The sequence below is a fragment of the Topomyia yanbarensis genome, chromosome 1 (assembly GCF_030247195.1).
Source record: "Topomyia yanbarensis strain Yona2022 chromosome 1, ASM3024719v1, whole genome shotgun sequence".
NCBI lineage: Eukaryota > Metazoa > Arthropoda > Insecta > Diptera > Culicidae > Topomyia > Topomyia yanbarensis.
The window spans coordinates 21896236-21919451 of record NC_080670.1 but is presented as its reverse complement, the minus strand read 5'-3'; the positions used below and the strand labels follow the sequence as shown (position 1 = coordinate 21919451).

The 23216-nt window shown below is 37.9% G+C and overlaps 1 protein-coding gene across 1 annotated transcript in view; it reads left to right on the top strand.

The window, feature by feature from the left end:
• Nucleotides 1–328: 328 nt before the first annotated feature.
• The window catches only part of LOC131677078 (cadherin-87A-like), a 31393-nt gene continuing 8505 nt past the window's right edge, over nucleotides 329–23216 (top strand). The window contains exons 1-2 of the mRNA XM_058956654.1: nucleotides 329–549; nucleotides 21985–22128. Coding sequence (XP_058812637.1) covers nucleotides 379–549; nucleotides 21985–22128 — 315 coding nt within the window. The 5' untranslated portion in view covers nucleotides 329–378. The remainder of the gene's footprint in view (nucleotides 550–21984; nucleotides 22129–23216) is intronic.

Here is a 23216-nt window from a genome sequence, read left to right as displayed (position 1 = left end):
GTGAAGGCTCCCGTTCTCCCGACCCCATCGGAAGGAATTCGGAGGGAATCGTTTTCCTTCCATTTGTTCAATTTCGTCCAGATAGCAAAGAATTGGGAAATGTTTAGTATAGATTTTAGGTTTTATGGCTTTCAATCAATCGAAAAGCCGAAACGCTACTTAAACTAGCTGAGCACGTTTCGGGCGTGCCGATTGCATCCCTCGCTCAGGCCATCAGCAGCGCCAGCTATTTATGGTTGAATGTGGAATATGTTGAGTTATTGTTTATTTTTATATCCAAATTGCCGAAAGAAGATTCGAAAAATAAAACATTTTCTTTCCCCCTTTGTCCTTCCCATTTCAGGCCACTGCAATCTGCCACCTATCTTCACGCAGGACATGAACAACCTGGCACTGTCGGAGTCCACTCCGGTCGGCAGTGTCGTCTACCGGTTGGAGGGTTACGACCCCGAGGGCGGTAACGTTTCGTTCGGGCTGCTTGGTTCGGATAACTTCCTGGTGGATCCTATCAGCGGTGACGTGAAGGTGATAAAACCATTGGACCGTGAGGTAAGAATGCCATAAACATAGACACCTAACCGCAGCAGTAGGCGTAGGCACATACATATTGCACATATGCACTATCGGAACCCTGGTTCCTGTGCCGTTATGTTATGTAGTAAGTACGGTACTGGGTGTGAGCTCGGGTTCCAACCCACTGGCGACGATAAATATGCAAAACGGATTTACGACCGATCGTTTCGAAATGGATTAGATAGCAATTTGCTAAACAATGGCCATGCAGTTCAAGCGATGGGCTGCACTTGGTGCGATAAGGTAATTGTTTGCCTCGTCGAAGGTAACAAGGAGAGCGGCTCAGCGTCCGGTAAATGTATAGATTATTTGAAGTGTTTTTACTGTGAGCTACTGTTTTCTGTTTGCGGTGTTTTATCGTCGAACGTCATGGTTTGTTTAGTGTTATTTTAAAATAGTCGATGAGCTGACTAAACACTTTCTTATTCGAATTAAACTGAGCGTATGTGTTTGGTATAGGGAATTGTCCCAAACAAAAGTATATGCATGTATACAATCCTAAATAATATTCTTATCGTCTTTTAAAATTATTTGTTTATGAATTTTTTCACTTATTCTAATTTTACGTAGATTTTGGATATTTGCATATCAAATGGATACTTTTTAGTCTTCTGAATCAAATATTGGATTCTAGAAAGCCGAGATCACCCATTTTTACCAATTTCTAATCCTGCTTTCACTTACACACTTCTGTGATTTTTTTTTAATCTTTCCATTATAGTTGGTGGAACAATATTTACAAAGCTGTTCCTACGTGTCCTCACGACACTTCTCTGAAGAACAAATAATACCGTTACTTTTATTCTTGTGTCAAAATGACTGAGTGTCATCAACAAAACGAGATTATTCGGCCTAACACGGTGGCCATTGAGTTCAGGTCTTTTCGTATAGTAGCGAGTATTCGTGATGTGGGACATCTACTGAAGATGAAAATGCAGCTTCGGTTTTCGGAAGTCACCTTCATCCAGCTTGGGCATGTTAGGCACGCGGTGCTGATTAACCTCAACAAATTCGCCCACATGGATATTCTACTTTCCAGGCATTCCAAATCGTGTTTTGTGGTGAAAATACGGGTTGAGCAACCCATTCCCTCCTACGGTACCCAGCAATACAAAAAAGAAAGGGATGATATCATTACACAGCGTACTCTTTAACCATATCAAGAACAAACTAATTCGTGCCAGTGTTGTGAACAAACGACACATTACGGACAACCCTGATAATGGGTAAGCTCATCTTCAGAAGGAAATGCCAACACTTAAGCTTCAATGTCATTACCTGAATCACAATCGCTTGCCAAATTTGTCGCTGAAATTTAGGCAATAATGACTGCAAAACCTAAGTCAAGCACTTAAAACTCAACAACCAACATCACCAAATAATCACGATGATGATACATACGTAAACGTCTACGAGAGAGACATGGATGATCCCGAAGATGCAGTTGACGAGAGTACGAATATTTCCCCGCCGCGAAAAAAGATCTGCAATTGCGAGTTGCGCGTACGGTTTTTACAGGATCTAAAAGACCTAAATATATGAAAAACCCACAACTCCTCTAAGCTAACGCATTGAGCCATGTCAAATAAATAAATTAAAAAAAGCTATTTTTTCGTCGCTCTATGAAATTAAGATATGCAATAAGATCTGCCCAAAACAAAATCAATTTCTCGAACAAGGGGTGACATTCAGTTTACTTTCTACGTCCGTCCGAGTCAACTGGTCAACAGCATTAAAAACAGACTTGGACATCACTTCGTTGAAACTTTAAGAACTTATCAAAGTTGGATTGATTGTTAGTCTTCGACAAAGTTGTAGTCCCGAAAGTTATCTTTCTCATTTCCACTTGCAGTGATAAACTGATGCAAACTGTGCTCCCTAGCGGTAAAAATTTGAGGTACTGGGTTTGCTTCATGTATATTGTCAAAAAATCCCATACAAACTTCCACCACGTTTGTCCAATAGCTAGACTTCTCATATGTGAAGCAGACACACCTGAGTAGACTAGAAATCGACTCTCAACAAACGGTTGCCAAATTTGCGGCTGTTTTACAAGCAACGATGACAGCTGCAAAAGCCGCATCCAACATTCCCAATTCAAAAGCCAGTCCAGTCCGAGATGAAGCTAATACCAATGATGGCCAGTTTACACTCGTGACCCGTAAGTGCAAGGGGGGAAGGAAGAACATCTGATCGGGAGAAAATATGATGACAGTTACGTGAATGAGGACAGTAGAGAAGTAAATGACCCCAAGTTGATGAACAAATGTTTCTTCGTTGCAAAAATGGGACTCCCCGCGCAATAGTATGCTGCTTGCATAAAATCTGACAGTAATCAATATTATTCGTTCTCATTTTTTTTGTCGAGACTACGACTCACCCATCAATATAAGACCCCTTTTTAAAATTTTGAAAGCAACAAGTGGTGAAGTGTTTCCTTATACTGAACGGAATAACACTACACTTTTCTACAACCAGTTGGAAAAATGTGCACCAATGTTGCACCAAATTTTGAAGTATGTATGACTTCTATGAAAAACTCAAAAACTTATTTTCAGAAAAATTTTCGAAAGTAACGCAGAAAACCGCAATTTCCAGCCTTTTTCAAGCAGAATTACCAATATGGATTGGAACCACTGTGAGACCTAATCGATTAATGGCAAGTTAAAAAAGTGCCTGCATGTATTTTGCACTTCATTCAACTTTTGCTAGTTGAATGAGAAGCACGTTGATGCGCGGTCTGAACTGTTTGGGTACAGTGTCTAGCTGGTGCTAATTTGGGTACTGGTTTAAATACATCGTCTGACAAGGCCCCAAGGTGGTGCTAGTTACTGACGATATGAATTCGAAACACTTAATCATAAGGAAAATAATTCGTAAATTGGTGCCTTTATGCGTTATTAAAAGCATTTTTCTCGTCAAATTCGGCCAGGACCTTATTTATGTTTTTTTTTAACCGTGGGGTAAGACGGTAAACTAAATTTTCGTTGCCCATATTTTGTTGCCCATGTTATTTTTGTTAAGTAGACTTGATTTTATGCTAAACGGTCACTTTTTCGACCGAATGTGATTTGCGTTCTCAATAACGACAGCAAAATTCAGCAAGTGTCAGATTCGATCGAACCACATTCGCCGTAATGCAGAACAAATCTAAATATTTTGGAGAGGCTCGCGGAAATTTTTTACTGGGTATATTAACGATCAGTTTGCTGTTCACAATCTCAGCAAAACCAGTAATTGGAACTTCGTTTCTAAAGTAGTTATGAAATTTGCGTTTCGACTTCGTCTCATCAGAAGCCGACACTAGCTTAATGACAAGACTAAGCAAGCGACGGATTGATGCTGGCTCCTAAAATGGAGGTACAGTGTAAGCCCGTGTTTATCAGCTGCCAGTTTTGTCAGCTTTTCGACCCGATTTCGTCAACCAGCCAGGGTTGTGAGGCTATGCCTACGGAATAATGTTGAATATTTTAACAGCTTCGGTTTATTAAAAAAATAATAAATATGCGTTGTCGTTGTCCCCTTTTGGTCAACCAAAAGTACACCAAAGGGGTTGCTAGAAACGGGCCTTCGGTGTATTTCGTTTCGGTGGGTTTTTAAATCCATTTTTTTCACATTACACGATCAATAATCTCAAGTATTGATAATAGTGTTGATGGTGTAAAGGAGATGTTATTTTTTTTAAATTTCACAAAATTCTGGTATTAAACTGTGAAGTTCCATTACAATTTTTTCAAAATTTTCTTCACAATGATTCAGTTGGAACACTAAATCCCTGCCATCTTTTTATTTGTTCTGCTCACAAGTCTAGTTCGTTGGGAAAATTCGATCAAAAATGTCCATTTTCAGCTAAAAACTGTTATTTTTTTTAAATTTCGCTAAACTTTGGCCTTAAAGCCAAAATATAAGTGTTAGTTTTCGTTTTCTCGTCAGCAAACCAGAGCTTCTAGATATGCCTCCGCGGGGCAACACTGGGAACTTGCCAGTTGCTTTAGGCATCACGTATGTCGAGTGAACTGTTTGGATACAGTGTCTAACTGGTGCCAATTTTGGTACTGGTTTAAATACATCGTCTGACAAGGCCTCGTGTACCTTTTCAAATTTTAATCCATAAAATTTCAGGTTTCTTTCAAAGCGGGGACTTGAAGAAGGATTTCTGGATATGTTTTCACTGTAATAGGCCGACAAAGGTACCGGGTACCTGCAAAACTGAATTTCTCATAACTTTTTGAACCCATTGGTACGCTTTTGAACGTTTTGTGTTCAGGAACTCATCTACTTTTAGACTCTATAAAAATGAACCAAACGAATTCTCCTTGTTCTCGGGGATTTGGGATAATTTTGTGAGTTTTAATAGATGTGGGCAATGTGGGTATCAAAATTCTTAGAATTGCCCCAAAATACCGCATCTTGTGGTAAAGGGACCATTTGGAGGTTAGACCTCAGAACGGACATTCCAGAGCACGTTTCAGTGGATCCATGAGTGGCCTTTCTGAGACAAAATCTTTATCTGGTTCCGTAACGCTAAAAACAGACATCTGAGAGACAATACCAAAAGTTCTGGTACACACATAGATTACCGGGAAGCAGATACATTCTTCCGCTACTGCTTCAGTTGTGAGCTTTTCAATTTACGGGTACTCGGCTACCCTTGACGGCATGTTAAGTATTTTTTTTTGTTTGGCACACAACGGTTAAAAACATGTATATCAGCAGATTGCGGCTTGCCAGGATATCTCGAACTAGAACATTGAGCATTTTTCTAAACATACATTGGGTAGTTTGCCTTGGGTCTGCATAGAATTCATTAACTAGGACCTGGTGTCACAATACACGATATATGACCAAACAACGTGTTCGATGTTACGATAGCTGTCGTCATAAGCGAAGAGATTGCACTCAACAAACCCTTTACGTGTAGTGATTGAAAATGAGCAGGGACATTTTATCACGTGTCTAGAAGTTCTATTCCGTTCACTGTGCTGTTTGTTAGTTTTAAGCATTAATCTTTTTTTGACATAGTATTTCGATCTGTGTTACATCTATTTCGAGACAGAACCTTTGAGGGAATTTCTTCGTAATCATGATCATGGTACCACTAGAACACAAATATTTTCCACTGATGTCAGCATTCTTATCGTTACGCTAGTTGCAGTAGCGCCCTGCAGAGGGACAACCCTGCAGATTGAGCGAGAGAGCCCACCGAATGAAAATCATACCTTCCAAAGCGATATTAAACAGTAGACAGGAAAACCAATCACCTCGCCGTAGGACTATTCCTGCATGTCGATCTTGCAAGGTACTCGAGAGTGTTCCTGATACTAGGAGACGCAAAACATCACTTGATTCATTGTCGCTTTGATCAATCGTGTCAGTGTGTCAAATGAACTCAAAAAGTTCATCAAAATAAAAGTAGAGCGGAAAAAGGACGATTTTTCACAATAGAAATCGAGGGCCTCGGACTATGAGCTCACCTAACTAAATACTTTATGTACACTTCCTTAACGTCACTATTTAGGTGACGTGACTGTGAGAATAGGGTCACAAATAATATTAACCACCCGAAATACTTTGAGCTCAGATCTTAAAAATTATAGATATACTAAAGAAATGTTGAGATATTCAACAAATATAACCATAAACATAAGAGATCGCCATGGGTTGCTACTTCGGTATTGACCAGAACCAATTAAGAATGCAAAATGTTCATTGGAACAACATATGCTTGGGAATAGCATGATGAGCCACATTACACAATCTATATTGGCCCCTACATGGTGATCAATACCGACGCCGGCCATGTCCGAATGCAGATCTTCTGGGAATGAAAGTAATGTTAGCCCGATACATGTCGCTGCTACAGATCCAGGAATCCTCTGCCTTTTCACGTGTATCACGGGAAGAGGAGAGTTGTAAGCAAGTGTGCCAATAGCGTTATCATGTAATAATTGTTCTGGGCAGTCGGCTGCCGAGAATTTGAGAAAATTATGATTTGTCGCCATAATACGATTGGCCAAATAATAAATAACTCTAACACCGCGGATAGTCGACTATGAGGAGTATTGTTTATATTTCAATAAATCGGTAACAATAACTTTTCCATCACGACTTTTTCGTGGTTTATATCGTGTCGGTGTTGATTTTACGTGGCGATCGTTTGAATAAAATGCTGAATCTTATAGAAGAGGTATTTGTGTGCATCTTATTTTTTTCTTGTGTCAGGTGCTACTCTTGTAGATACTTGGAATTGCACATTTATAATCAGTGTTTCAAATAAACCACACATTTCACACCAAGGAGCCTGTTTCCAAAGGAGCGGTGGAAACCAATCATTGTTATGCACGTTTCTGGGAGTGAATATAATAATCAAAGCAATCCAAATGGGTTTTGACTCTTAGGTTTTCACTCCTGGTTTTGGATCCTCCTGTCCACTCCGGTTTGTGATTCTTGTTCTGTCGCCTCTTATAGATCGAATATAATTACAAACTTTGATAACAGGTCTTCAAAATTTGTATGTTTAATTTCTCAATTATCCCAGCAGAAGGTACAGGGTGCGCCAGCTGGATGTATCCTTTTTCAAAATTGAACAACTCCGCCATTTTTTAGCCGTTTTCACAAGTAAACAAGTTTTTTTAGGATATTTTATGCCATGTATTATAAACCAGGTTTAGAAAACAACGTTGATTAAATCACCAACCCCATTTGATACACAAAAAGCAGCTCTTTTGCGGCAATTTTGCATGACATTGGACAGAATTTCGGGCATAATCGCAGCAATTTCAGCTCGTATATTGGCGTTGAGTTCGTCAAGGTACTTAGGTTTGCTGGAATACACTTTACTTTTCAAGTAACCCTACAGAAAAAAGTCTGGCACCGTTAAATCCGGAGAACGAGGAGGCCATTCCAAATCACCATTTTTTGAGACAACGCATCCTGGGAATTTGCTTTGCAAGAACTTGATTGCGGTGGGGCAAGATGCCCCGTCTTGTTGAAGTTTTAGAAGTTTTTCAGACCTTTTTTCTTCATTTGTGGACAGACAAAGTGCGCCAAAATCCAGAGGTAGCGTGCATTGTCGATGGTCTCTCCCTCTTTAAAAAATAAGGACAAATGATTGTTTTGGCGCACACTCCGGCTCAAACAGTTACTTTCTAGTCGTGCAGTGGTGTTTGATGTATAACGTGTGGATTCTGTGTCCCCCAAATTCGACAATTTTGTTTATTTACTCCACCGGAAAGGGTGAACGATTTCAGCGCGTTCTTTTGGTGTATATCGACTTACACCCAAAATGGTTTCAGAATTTTGTTTATCTGTCATAATCGGCTGGAAAATGGCGGAGTTGGTCAAAGTTGAAATACATGTTACACCGAGATGGCGCACCCCGTATAGTAGCAAGTCATTTGATTTCAATTTAATTTTCTTTAACAAATATATATTTCTAACAATAATCACGGGCAAATATATCTCAAATCCGGTGTAAAAATGTTTCTGCTGAAGTGATGAAATCCAAAAGTTCAAATGCATAGTGGAAGGATGCAAAACAGGTGTACTATTTATTACTGTAATGGCCTAAGCCTAGCCTAGTACGCTAACCATTGAATGCTGACCTTCGAGGTCTATCGAAAAGAAGCTTTCGCCATGAACTGTACCCAGGATCTGTTTTACCACAATATTCCTTTAAATGGTCGTGGATATCAAGGCTCTACAGCTTTAAAAAAAGGATCTGTTTTGCTCTTGTGCTTGATAAAATGAAAATTGAAAATCTAAATTGAGCTTGGGCTTTTAAACTGCATGCTGCAATTATAATCTAGTAACCTGTTTGCACTCCTTGGCGGTTTTCACTCCTCAGGAGCCAAAAAAAACCATGAGTGATGAAATCATGGATTTTAATGATTTGTCGAACTATGGTTTTTTCAACGCATGCTGATTGGAGTGATTTTTGAAACACTGTTTATAATGGTATCGTAGTAAGAGGGGTTTGTATTAATATTAAACTGCAAAAATAGGATGAAACCAGCAATGAAAACTGATTTGTTTCCTTAGAATTAGTGTAACAGAATGCCGATTCTAAGCAAATAATAGAATGCTGATTCTATTGTTAGTTATCACTACTGGTTATGCCAAGTAAGTACTAAAGAAGTATAAAAACATGAGATAGTTGACAGTACTACAGTTTTCAATGAAGATATAGAGTACAGTTAATTCAGACAATATTTCTACAGAAAAAAACACCAACAAAAGGAAAAGCAAGAAAATCTCGAATAGAAAAAAAAACAAGAGTGGAAACGAGCTAGTTCCACAACTAAATAATGTCGACAGGGATGTGAAAAAAATTCTTCGTGCAAATATGACTGAGGAAAATCGATAACTGGCCCTCGATCCCTCTCGCAAATGATCAATTTTCAACCCTCGTACATGACTGAATTCATCACTCCACTCAGACAAGACCATGCGGCCTTCCCACGCACACCTGATGCCACGTGGATTAATTCTCTAGTTGGTCAGACAAGCAACAAATAAACACATAAATTTGTCTGCTCAGTCCAAATCAAAGTCTGCATGTTTAGCATCACCCGGCGGATGCCTACATTGTTCCTAAAATTTTTACTAAAAAAAAAATTTAATGAATAAAATATTTTTATAATATTTTTTTCTTCTAAAATTTGTTTTCGACTATTAATCAACTCAAAACTGAACCCTCAAAATAATTTTACAGTATATAATTATTTGGTTCTTTGAATCCTCAATGTTGTTGTTTTTTTTCTTAATATTGACCATAAAAAAAATATTTAAAAAATGATTGACAGTGCAGCTGCCCAGACGATCTACTTTAGTCAGTGGGTAGGAGTCAACATCAACGAGCTCCACTTACTCGATGGTATAATTAACCTCTGCCGTAGTAGTAAAGTGCAAAAAATGCTTCAGTTGAAGAGAGCAGCTTTTTAATGGCTGTAGAAAATTTATGGCGCCAAACGCTTGCTCCTTCCAACGCATTCAACCAGATTACACGCACAAGAGCACTCAGTTTCAGCTAGGAGCTCGGAAAGCATCTTAGCGTACCACGGGACTAACTGAAGTGGACTCGTGGCTGAGGAAGTTCACTCGCGTTCTTGAACCGAGATTTTGAGGTGCGGTATTAAACTTTCCATATAGCCAGGCCAATGTCAAGAGGAACTTGTATTATATGGCTAAGGTCAGAGCTTCTAATGCACTCCAGTTAATTCTGCTCTAGTTCGTAGAACGAAAATGAATGCATTTCTGCGGTGCTTATCTTCACGAAAGCAAGCATTATTTAAATTACAGACGATTCCAATATTGTTTAACAATCGATACGCGGCATCAGTTGATGTTTTTTATCGGCATACATTTCTTCCGTAAATATCATCAAATTGTGAATGGCGTACAGCCAGGAGATATATATATTTGCAGCAGTTGTAATCCATTTTAAGAGGATTTCATACTGCGGAGGACGAACAGGAATGTGGAGACGTATATATGTATGTGTGTATGTATGACTGTATGTATGCTGAGAGGCACATGTTTGTCATGTGTGTACCCACAAGAAGTAAAACGCTGTTATTGTTATCGCTGCACAAATGCAACATGACTTCCCGGAACAGCTTCTTAGTGGCGAGGACGACGTTTGACAAAAGACGCTCGTCTTTGTCCCCCCTCGCCGGTTTGTTTGCGCTAGCAGATTGAGCCAATAACTTAGAAATGGAGTGAAACGATACCCTATAAGATTAGAACGGGTACCACCGACCGGGCGGACGGGCGGGATGGTCCTGGTGGGGTGGCAGTTCTCCCAGACAACAAGGAAGCTAGCAAATTTATTTGTTTGTACGTTATCACAATCGCTGCAACAGCTTAGGCAAACAAATTTCAGCATACCACGCACGCGTGTGTGTGTGAGTGTGTTTGTGTGTCAGGAACACACCAGATGTTACCGAGGATATTTGGAAAGCATATAGGGTTTTTGTCTAAGAAGAATGGCAATCTGGTAGAATCTATTTAAGATGCGAGAGGATTGGGAAGCATACCTGCGGAAGGTCGATTTGCACAACGTGCTCCCGAATCGAGAATCCTATAATAGTGAGGCGGCATTTCAACGGCTGATGTGAGGTCGTTTACTTTTACATATATTACATTTCAGGTAATTGGATTTTATAGCTTCTCAACCGTTTCATTTACCGTTTTCGGAGGGGTTGTCACTAGTTGCTACCACCGTTCATTTAACATTTCTAAATGATCTTTAAATTTCTTTCAAAATCTTTCTGTTAAGCCGCCATGTTAAAAAATATTAATTTGTAGAGACAACAACCAAACAAATTTTGCTATTCACAAATGTCAATCCTGTTAGGAATCATTAGAAGCATATTTTGGAAAATAGTCAATTTATTGGATTTGCGTTTCGTATTCTACCCGTCAGTAACTGACACCAAGTTACGAGCCAGTTAGAAAAATTCGAACTGTCGCCAAATTGGCGCCTGTGAGACACTAAATCCAAACAGTTCGCACACCATATGTGAGCACTTGAAGCAAAAGGCTGATCCCGAGTGATGCCCCGAGTAGCCTATCACATAAGCTCCGGTTTTCAGATGAGCAATAACAGTGGAACAGTGCTGCCAGGAACAGTTTCAGTCAACAGCGAAAAGAAATTTTGATATATCATCGTTGTCTATATATATTATTGAAAATTAATAAAATCTATGGATTAGTTTTTCCATGAAAATGGACTCTTGTAAATATTCATTGCAAGAAGTCTGTACAGCGAAACTCTCCGAAAATAGGTTACAGAAAATTGATACTTTCTTGCGAAAAAAAAACTCCAATCAAACTTTATCTGAATTGTAGTTTGATTCGCCTTCCTACCTGCTTTCCAGTGAGGGGAGGCACAAAAAAGTGGCTCTTCAAGGTGACTCTGTGAACGAAATTGTGCAGGTCTTGGTGCACAAATCTTACTCTTTTTCGTTTTCAAGTTTCTCTTTGTGCGGTCGTTCTGCACATCGCAGTGTTTTTGTGCTGCTCTATTTTTAATCGGTGTATTTCGCTCTTTGTGGCTCATTGTGTGAGCAAATAACAAGCCTGTCTATTTACATCATATAAATAGTTAAATTTACATATTCATTGTATGTCTATCGAATTCTTCGCACGCAATTTGCCATTGCGTGTGTAGATTCTTTTCCGCGGCGGTGAATCATTGTCAGCATCAGCTGATAATGCACAAGTGTCATTCGATCCGCTGTCTTGGATGTCCTTTTCGTCTATACTATCGTAATGGCTGGTGTCTTGAATACTGCCGACTACTTTTATGTGTTTCTTTCGTTTGCGGATTACAGTCGTGTAACTATTTCCCTTGCTTCCCGGCTTCTCATTGGTGGGGCTGGTAGCTTTTTCTAATCGTCTGGAGGACGGTGTTACTGATGATTTAGCTGGTGTAATTGGTTAGACAACCGTTTGTGTTGAAGTTTTTGTTTTTGTTGTGATAAATCTTTTGGTCTTGGGTGCATCCGCGCAGGGTTTTCCGTTGTTTACTGATTGTTTGCAGTACTGCCGCGTGGGAAATTGATTTTATAAATACACAGCGTGGTCTGTGAATAGCCAGTTTCAGGTTCCAGGGTCACAAAGAAAGGAATGAGGTGTTTCAACTGTATTCTCATCACGTGAATACCGCTGCGAATGTCTGGGAAAAAAGTCCTCACTTTCCTCTTCTTGGCGGTAAAAAGATGGGGATTCAAACATTCGAAAATGGTCCAATTTGAAGGATAAGAAGACATATTTCTAAAATTCTTAAGATCCCATTACTCAATTCAAATTGAATTATTCAGAGATAAGGACCTATTTGAGCATTGCAAGATATAAAGATCAGAAGATCGAAGGATACTAAACCAATTCAATAGGTCAAAGTTCTAAAATATACAATGGTCCAAATATCAACTAGCTGAAATCTAGGGGGTAAAAAACAATTACCAAAAGTCACTATGAGAAGAAATGCCTCCGAAACTTTTATTAGTCAACGAAAGTTCAATAAATGTTCTAAGGAAAAATGAAGCAAGAGAATACAATCCAATCATCCTAAGATCGTAAGATTTATCCGAGCAAATTCTCATCGGTTATAAGATAAGACCATAAATATGGTACCTACCAAATTTCACAATCATCGAAACACTTTAAATACCAATATGGTTTTTGATATTGGATCCTACTGGACCATAGTGATGGTGTTTTATGGGTAGAACCAATTTCAAACATGCGTAGATAAAAAAATATTCAAAAATAGCAGTAATTCACAAAAGGAAGATTCAAGATGCATTGATTTAGATATCCAAAGATCCAATGTTCTGAAAGAATCGATATTACCAGCGACAAAAGTGGAACCAAAATGAAAAGGTTTACAAATGTCTAATTCCCAAAAACCAATAATTGAATCCAATAATACAGAATATGAATGACCAAAATATGCGAAAATATTGTTCAACAATCCAAAGATTCAAGCAATGGATGGGTCTAGAGATTCAATTGGATGGATCTAGAGATTCAAAGATCCAAAAGAATCGAATAGAACAATCCAAAGATCTAGAAATCCCAAGCTACAAAAACCCAAATAAATGATTTAAACGTTGGAATATTCAATGGTCCCAATGCTCAAGGATCTAAATATTCAAAAGGCAATCGAATGATCAGAATCAGACTTCAAAGCTTTCTAGATACAAGGAATCAAGATCTTTTAATCCCTAAGTTTAAAAATACAAAATCCAAACGCATTGAATCAAAGGTTATAAAATTCAACGATACTTCTAATCCGACTAAGATTTTAATATTCAATCAATAATTTATCCAATACTAACAAGCTCCGTAGATCCACAGATTACAATATCTGAGGTTCAAAATACAAAGATCCAAACATCTAGACGTCCAAAGGAGCAAAAATAAAAAATAAGATTCAAAGACCTCAACAGCCAAAAAATAAACCAAGAAATAAATTCTTAAAAATCCTAAAACCCAATTCAAAGATCCAAAGTTTTAAAAATCCAATGGTCCCAGGATTCAAATATTCCTTCAATTTAGTAAATCCAATGATTCTAATACATCGAGCTCGAAAAAGGTATAGAATGATTTAAAGATTTAGAGATCGAAGATCACAAATATCTTAGTGCACCGAAATATCAAATAAATCCAACAACCCAAAGATTGGATTTCAAAATCCAAACCTTAAAAGACACAAAAACTCAATCGAATGATAGCATGGTTCAAAAATTCACTCCAAAGATTTGAACATTCAAACCTTCATGGATCCAAAAATAACAAGCACCAAAGTTCCAAACATGGACAGATCCAAAGTTTCAGAATGAGAACAACTAAAAATGTCCAAATTAGTCAATGGCCAGAAATCCATGCTCCAAAGGTATCAACATCGAAAAACTTGTGAATCCAAAGTTGATAAAGCTAAGCTCTAAAGGCACAAGAAACCCCAATTCAATGAAACGATGGGTCAAAATCAAGACTAACTAGTCGAACCATGCTTCTATTTCATCGTAATTTCATCACCAAAAAGCACTTTCATGCTTGGGGCCAGTTGTTTGCATGTGCGCACAAGCAAATAATAAACTTACTAAAATGGTTTTACTCTTTTGAGGGACACATAGAATGGTATTTAGTGCGTCACAAAAAAACGACAACATTAATCGAGTGAAAGAGTAAAAATAACTCCTAGGTGACCACCGATCATCCAGAGAAGCGATTAGAAGGAGCCTCACACACTTCGAAAATTTTGTATAGCTATGACAAATCACATTCCAACTCGTCTTACCGTAGGATCCATGTCAATCTGTAGGAAATCTTAGAGCTTTTGAGAGCTTCCTCCTGAGTGGTGAAATCAACTTTGTCTTTACTAGGGAGAAACAATTGAATCTAAGTATTCGATGCTGCGTCCATACAAGCTGCAAACACACATAGACATCCTTCTAAACTGTGGTACAGTTAGAGTCGGAATAGTTGGTTACGGATCTAATGTATTTCGAAATAGATGAAACGTGTTAGGATGTCAGTAGTAGTCACTTTTTATGCTGTTTATATAAAACTATTTTCAACTATTTTCATATACCCGTACTTGATGATAAGATTTTTTTTTTCTGAACTTCGACCAAAGTGTCAAAACGGTGGTAATCTACAATTTTTCACTTTAAAGTACGAACTTAAAAGTATAGTAAAGTAAGTAACTTAAGGTTCACTAAACGATTTTCCCTGCTCATCTTCGATTTCACGCCCGTAACATCAAATTGCTTGCCAGATTTCCAGGCAAATTAAACTTGAATTTGTCTAAAATTTCTCCTAGTGCACTGGTCAGATGTGTTTTTTTGTCCATAGACTTACCTAGAATCTATCTTCTTGTACGTTTTGACGGTCCTAAAACTTATTTCACAACCTTGTCATAGCACTTATAAACTCCTGATTTGATTACTTACAGGCGCGAACATTATTTTAATTTTCACACATACAGATACCAATCAACATGCCGATTCGAACGATCCCGATTAACTTCGATTGTTCAAAACGTATCTCAACACAACTGAAGCTGATTGCTATTTTTTCTAGAGGGGTTACTCTGAATAGTCTGTGTTAAGCATTTTCGTTAACAGAAATGTGTGAATGCATCGAATACTTCTTAAAAATTGTCTGAATCGACGAACCTTCAGCTCCACAGGAAGAGCACGCAGAAAACAGACATTAATGTTCAAACTAATTTATAATACTTGTGTAAACATTTGAACAAATATCCATTAAAACACTAGCCCAATTATACCCGCCTATCCCACCTAGAGGCATAACTATGTCGGCCATTTTGAAATCTTTGTCACATCAGCTGTCCATTCAGTTACACTCACCTATTAAACGAAATAGCGACAGTAGCGGACCTGGTAATGATATCTCAATTACCTTTGAAAAGACCTTTATTTTTTACACAAATTAAAATATCGTCTGGTCTCTGTACCACAAGCAAGCACTGTCAAACACCTCCCGAACCGACCGCTAGGTTCGCTGTAACGATAAAACAAACAATGCATTTTTACCGATTCTTACCGCACCACACTGTACTACCAACGCGATTCCGGCAGCGGGGAAATCTTAATCAGCTCGGCGAAACTTCAGTACAAGGAGGACATAGAGATGTGCGAGCGTGTGTGATCCGCCCCACGACAGAAGGAATTATGAGGGTCCAATGACATGGAACGCCTTCATGATAATGCCTCCTTCGGTGTATTACAGCGAAACTACGACCGCCATGCCAGCCACCACAGTGCTGTTAGGAAACCGGCGGTGGCATTCCCGGCATTATAGCCTGATGATGATCCTAATCTACCCGCATTTTCCGACTGCATGACACCGGTCCCTAGCGTATGTTTGGTAGGGTGTGCGCGAATGTGTGTGTGTGTGTGTGTTGTCTGTTTAATATCTTCTCGGTTCAACTACATATGCTCGCAGGAGTAGGTACATTCGTCTCATGATGGTTCCTACTTAGTGGAGGATCATCAGCTAACAATGAGTCTCGAGTTATGCACCGTAATTTGCCTCTTAGAGTGGTTGATGTCAAAAGCCTACTTCGATGTAGTAGTGGAGTATTTGGGACAGTTATTTCAATGAAGATGTGATGAGTTTTTTAGGTAATTAGAACTTCACTGTACTGGAATATTATTGGATTGCTATTTAGGTATTAGCAAAAGTAGCTTGGATTTGTAATTGAAGAAATGTGAAGAAGGATATTAACCAAAATAATACTACATCGATAATATATGTAAAATAGCAATGAGCTAATTTTTTGCGGTGACTTGGAAAATAACGACGGAATCACAAAGAACAGACATCCATCTTGAGCTTTTAGCTTGTGTAAAAAAAAGCCTGTCCAAAGGGAATTGAGATATCACCACCAGGTACGTTACAGTCACCGTTTAGTATGTGAAGGTGACTGAATTGACAAGTGATCACATGGAGATTTTAAAATGGCTGATACAGTTATCTAGTTAGAATAGGCTGCTCTGGCGGCGCTAGTATTTTAGCGGATATTCGTTCTAATGTTTACACAAGTATTTGTTCGAACATGGATGTGCAATAGTGGTTCAAATTATTTAGCACAACAGATGGAACTCAAAAAATGCTGCGCTGAAAAATTTGATATGATAGCTGAAACCTCTTTCATAACATGATTGATACTATTTTACAAGATTTTTACTGTGAAATTTTTGAAATGCTGCTGACCACTATAACCAAATGTGAATTCGTCGCTTATTCGTGTTCATCTGTAGCACAGTGGATTTAGTAGTAGACTTGCGAAGTCAAAAACAGTAAAACTAGCAACAATGAAAATGACTATACAATAACTAGCCAGTCAAGACGGGCAAGTTCTTAGCTAAGAGGCGACGAGAGTGCAATGAATTCTGAAAAATAATAAATGCAAAAAATTGACTATGAATACGATAACACAATACTATACCGTTTATTCAAAACGTAATATCTAACAAATGTAAACAAACTGAGTTAATTATGCCAAATAAAAGCCAAGCATTGACTATTTATCGTCCACAAATAATAGAGAAAAATAATAACTCTTTACATGTTAATTTAATCTTAAGTCAAAATGTCACATATAGTATACCAAAGCCAGACGCTAATATTTTGTAGATGTGATATTTTGCGTTGTGATGTTTCTCCAAGTCGACTATAGTTAGTATGTTTTTCCAATGCCAAACCTCATATCTACACTCTCGGTTGCAATACAGCACATGAAATATATCACAACTACAAGCCCGTCTCTCTAAACGTCACAGTAAAATGTGTCATCTACAAATGGAGTTGCCAAGACCACATATGTAAAAGAGCATAATAGCAAAAGTGATCGGCTAAATGCAATAAAATAATAGTTATCAATTATCTCTCTATTATCTTCGCGAAAAACATGTAATATGGTTATACGATCCTGCAATGAGTAAATGCAGAGGTGATAGTAGAATTAATAGCCTTCTGTGTGCTTTAATTGTTGAATAAATTTGAAAGTTGCAATGACATTTTTGCACGCGATTTTCTCCGTTTGACGTTTCTGTTAGATATGATGTAATGAAAAAACGCTCTAGAATATACCCAAAAAAACTGAGCTTTTGCGCAAAAGTTCATAATTGGATACATCGAATGATTGTAACTAAGTAACTAATTGAAATTGAAACATATTGCTTCGCTTCCCTCAAACAAAATAAGTACCGTTTCAGCTCGTATATTGTGGTTAGGAAACAATTTACTCCCAACAAGTTCCGCGTTTTGCATGCATGTTTTGTTTTCCCCTTATTGAACAACAGGGAGGATGTTACTTCTCACCGGGGAAAGTTTTAAAACTAGATGCTACGCATATCGAGTAACATCATCAGGATGAAAACGACGTGTTCGTCATAGGTGCGGCTCCAGTTTGATGGGAAAGGGGGTAGGTCTTCGCTGCAGAATAAAATAAGGCTAATATAACCTAGAAAATAAACGAACCCTGATGGATCCGAATAAGCGGCAAAGGATGTTTAGTTAAACTCTGAAATTTGTGTACCTATTGTACCGGTTGTGAAGAGCATATTGCTTCGAAAACAGTAATCCCATATTGCTTGCCATATGAGAAGTTTCTGCAAAACCTTTGATATTTTCTTGTTTAAAATATTCAACAGCATGTTCTCTTGAGTAATGAAGTATACAATTCGTGTCGCGGTATTTGATCGTTTCACCGGCCATCATCGGGAAATCGAATTTTTTCAGCATTACATCGCACAACTTCTGCGCACACGTTTCCACAAGTTTTTTTGCTCGTTGGTACAACTTAGAGCGAAACACACATACGTCTACTATTTTCGATGGATCTCAGGCTCGTTTTTCTTGATCGCATTTACCACCCACTTAATTTTTTCAGCCGAATCTCAGCATTTTTTGCAACTTTTGACGAGATTTGAACAGCCGAGTACTCGGCAAATTCATTTTTCGCTTAGATCTCAGTAAAAGCTCCAATTGTTTGCTGAAATGCGGGAAACATTTGGCTGAAAATCGGCAAACAAATTACACTTTTCCGAGATATCAGTATAAATATTTACTGATTAATCGGCTGTGCGAGAAATTACCATGCTCAACAAAGTGTGCAATGCCTACCTTTCCGAAGCTAATAACCAACAATATCTTCCTCCCGATCCGACGATTCTTTTCAGTGGTCATGCACAAAGAAAATCAGAATGCCATTTAGAAGGAAGCACAGCGGTTGAAGACTAACCTTGTGTCGAAATGCCACTCAGCCACCACTCAGAAAATTACCCAAAGCGTGATTTAATATGTCACTACAACTACAAATTGCCTGCCAAACCACATTTTTTAAAAACATGTAGACCGTTTCTTCATTCGATCGTGCAATGGATTCGATCGTACAATGAATAAAAATATCTTGCTTGCAATTATTTTTAATATTTTGAAGGATTCTCGTGATTGCTAAAACCGGAAAATAAAAAGATTTTTATTTGTCTACTAAATTTAATGGTCAGAATGAAGAAAAATATTCGATCAAGTGTTAAAAACAATTTCCAGCCTGTCAACACACATTTATTACGAAAATTTGGTACTTTGAACTCGACTGTCAACTATATTTAAAAGAAAAATAACGTAAATAATAATAACCGAAAGCGAGCTCCAAAATATACAGCGAAACAATTCGATGAATACCGATTTGCTGACGTCCACTTCACCGTAAACACTTTGCGAATGAAAAATTCATCATTTTGGACGATGAATCGTAGTTTACAATATCGCACCATAAATTAAGTGGAAACGATGGCGATTATACTGACAACATTGACGCAACATCTGACAATGTTAAAATGCAAATAGAAATTGTTAATTGGTGTGGATAGACATTCCTGAGAAGTGTGTTTCAATGCCTTTGGTTCGCCCAAACAAAGCTAAAGCGGTCGAGGCAGATGTTTATAGCCGTTAATGCTTGCCGAAATTAAAGCAATTCATCCAGAATACCACGCTCGCAAAGAAATCATAATTTGACCGGATGTTGCAATCTGGCATACGAAAAAAAACGATTGGTTTATAAAAAAGATGAACGACCACTTTGTTTTCAGTAAGGAGAGATAGCGTTTGGTCACGGGTTTCTTACAATAATATTTAATTGTGTCTATCACCTACGTTTCGAAGGTTCCTTCACCTTCAGGGCAAAAAACACTAACAATATTATCTTTGTCAAGTTTTTTGGAACATGTCTGTTCAAATGTTCGAACCAACTTGACAAAGATAATATTGTTTATGTTTTTGCCCTGAAGATGATGACATCACCTTCGAAACGTAGATGATAGACGCAATAAAATATTATTGTAAGAAACACGTGACCAAACGCCATCTCTCCTAACTGATTGGTTTATAAATAAAATGGTATTTCAAGAGAAATTTTCAAGTCGATGTTTTGTTTTCACATTGTGTACATTGGAATTTAGTTTCCGAACACATGTTAGTGACATTATATAACGATGTAAACCGAAACGTAAAAAGACATATTAGGGCGAATAGCACTTTTTATGATTTGCGTAGTCCTCTAAAGTCCCGTACTTTAAAGGTGTTTACAAAACTTACTCTCTACCATACGCTGATACTCCCTGTTGCTCTGTATGACCATGAGAGCGTTAAAGCAAGAAATTTTCAAAATTTCATTTGTAATGTAATAAAATTATGCCTTACATCATCAAACCTCCCAGTATGTAAATTTTTCTAGTTACTGTCGCAAATGGAGGACATTGAGTACAATTCTCGATTTTATGAAGTATCTCCCCGAGATGGTTTCTTTCTCTTTAAGAAATTTCTATTTCTTCAAATGTAACCAGTCCGTTTCTTATCTGTTTACTGGTTTTGTTGTGTGTCAAAATGTAGTCATATTGATAAATCGTGAAGCTCATACATCTGCCATCTGTATTTGACACGGATGGTGACCTGTATATTTTCCTCCTTTGGCTTTGTGAACTTTTCGTGACCGTTGTATTTGGTGGTTGGAAGCAGACTGCTGTGATTTTCGCTTGAGATGAAACCCCGTTAACCTAAACTTCTACCGAAATGCCTGCGGTTGTAGCCTGTCTCAGTGTCAAGGTCAAGCCACAAATGGTGCGCTTTGATTGACTCTAAAAACTGTCTACATTCAGGAATACTATCAAAAGAATTGTACTGGTGTTACCAAGTCAATTTCTGCGTCGGAAATGGTCCAGATTGACTGCGTTCAACCTGCATTTATTTGAACGAAACAACTCCACAGGGGCGCTTCCTGATAAACACACGTGATTTAGGTGTACACAATTTTTTCCCACTATGTATCAGACTGTAAACGTTTGCTCTCCTGCAAAGGATTCACTGCGAATAAACTTCGTAGCCGCCATTTGTAGCACTTCCCGATAGACGTAGTGATGAATATGATGGAGGCAGGATTGTATTTTGAAGTACGAATAGAAACGTAAATTTGATCCGTTTCGAATTTTTTTCTCTCATGAATCAACTGCACCGGTAACAGTGAAGGACAAATGATTTCCGAACCAGGAACTACCATGACGTGAGTTGAAAGATAATAGTTTTGCACTACATATGTTCCTCTTCTGTATTGAATATTTTTTGTAACTTCTGCAATTAGTTAATAAATTAAGATCAAATTCATAATGTAGATACATAAATGGTTCTATGAAACTTATCTAAATTTGGTTTATATGGGATCATGAACCTAGAAAGTTGAGAAACAATTTGAACCCCAGTTCTACAATAGGATTATGGAAATGAAAAATTGCTACCCGCACTGTTCCCCGGCATTTGCCTCTGCAAAACCAGATAAACCGGATACTCGTAGCTTCTCTCTACGTCTGGCTGATAGGATTATGCAGACCTGGGGGATGGCTATACGACAGGACCGCTTTGATGCCGCTCCGGAACCGACTGCATTCCATCGTGTCATCTACATAGCTATCACCGTTCGAGATCAATTTCAGTCGTTCAGATCGAAATTCAAATGTGTGTTTGGTCTATATTCTATCCGCTATCGGACTTGCTTTCCCCAAACAGATCTATCCAGCTGTCACCGCATGGAACGAACAGCTCGACAACTAATCTGTCACCGGCAGCGGGATGAAATCATGTCCGTATTTTTCTCTTCTTCCTCTTCCTACGGTAAATGATAAATGGATATTTTCGGGGACATTTCTAACGTGAATCATTTACTACAATGTTTCATGAAATATGAATGAATATGACAAATTTTTGAAGAGTCGAACTTACGTTTTGCATATTTTGTCGGATGGTACAAAAAACATCCATTCACTGATTCGAAAGACATTTACGTGTAAAAACTAACTAATATTTTCATATATTTTTCAGGCTCAGGACACTCTATCCTTTTCGGTATCCATCAAGGATCGCGTCAGCTCCACCGGAATCGATTCCGAGAACGACAATATTGTAAACGTGCCGATCACGATAATCGTCCTGGACGAGAATGACAATCCGCCGGAATTTCAAAACGTAAGTTGCCAGCGGCGGGTCTGAGGGAAGGGAACAACGATGTGACTGACGATTATATTTGATACGTGTGCTCGCGTGTAGCTATTTTGTCGCAATCAATTATGTCGTTCGTCAATCTTCCGGCCCAGTACATTCGAGGTAACAATTAAAATCAACCCAACTTCCGCCGCTAGACACTAATTACAACCGGTTCTGAAACGCCCCAAAGCGAGTGGATCCCACCCACGCACTGTTGCAAACCGGGAATGAGCTTTTGGCATCCGGTTTGACCTCCCGCTGAGTTGTTCATCAAACACCGCCGCCGCCGCCACCGTTCGGGTAACCCAGATAACTCGGGTAGGAGTGCTGTTGGCAGGAAGCAGTTTTTCAATTTTCGTTTTGCCATGATGAATCCGCTGCGGGTTTGTACGAGACTTCGTGGGTTAGGGTGTGTGTGTATGACCAAATTATTTCCAAGTGCCGTTTAATTTGCTCACTCCTAATTGTTATTCAAATGATGTAATTTCCTGGACAGATGCTTCTGGGATGGAGTTAACAGGATTGGTACTATTAGTGGGAGGCTTGTCAAACTCAGTCGCATTTCACTGGTGACAGGGAAGAACGGAAAAGCGGTTACCAAGTGCGTTGTTTCGGAGACATTTATTTCTGAGCTAGCTTAAAGCCAACCGTCAAAATTCACTTTGAGGAGATATGCCCAGTCTTTTGACAGCCATATATATACATACTGCGTGTGACAGTTTGACAGTATCAAACATTATATGTTCAAATAATATCAAGCATTTATATATATATATATATATATATATATATATATATATATATATATATATATATATATATATATATATATATATATATATATATATATATATATATATATATATATATATATATATATATATATATATATATATATATATATATATATATATATATATATATATATATATATATATATATATATATATATATATATATATATATATATATATATATATATATATATATATATATATATATATATATATATATATATATATATATATATATATATATATATATATATATATATATATATATATATAGTT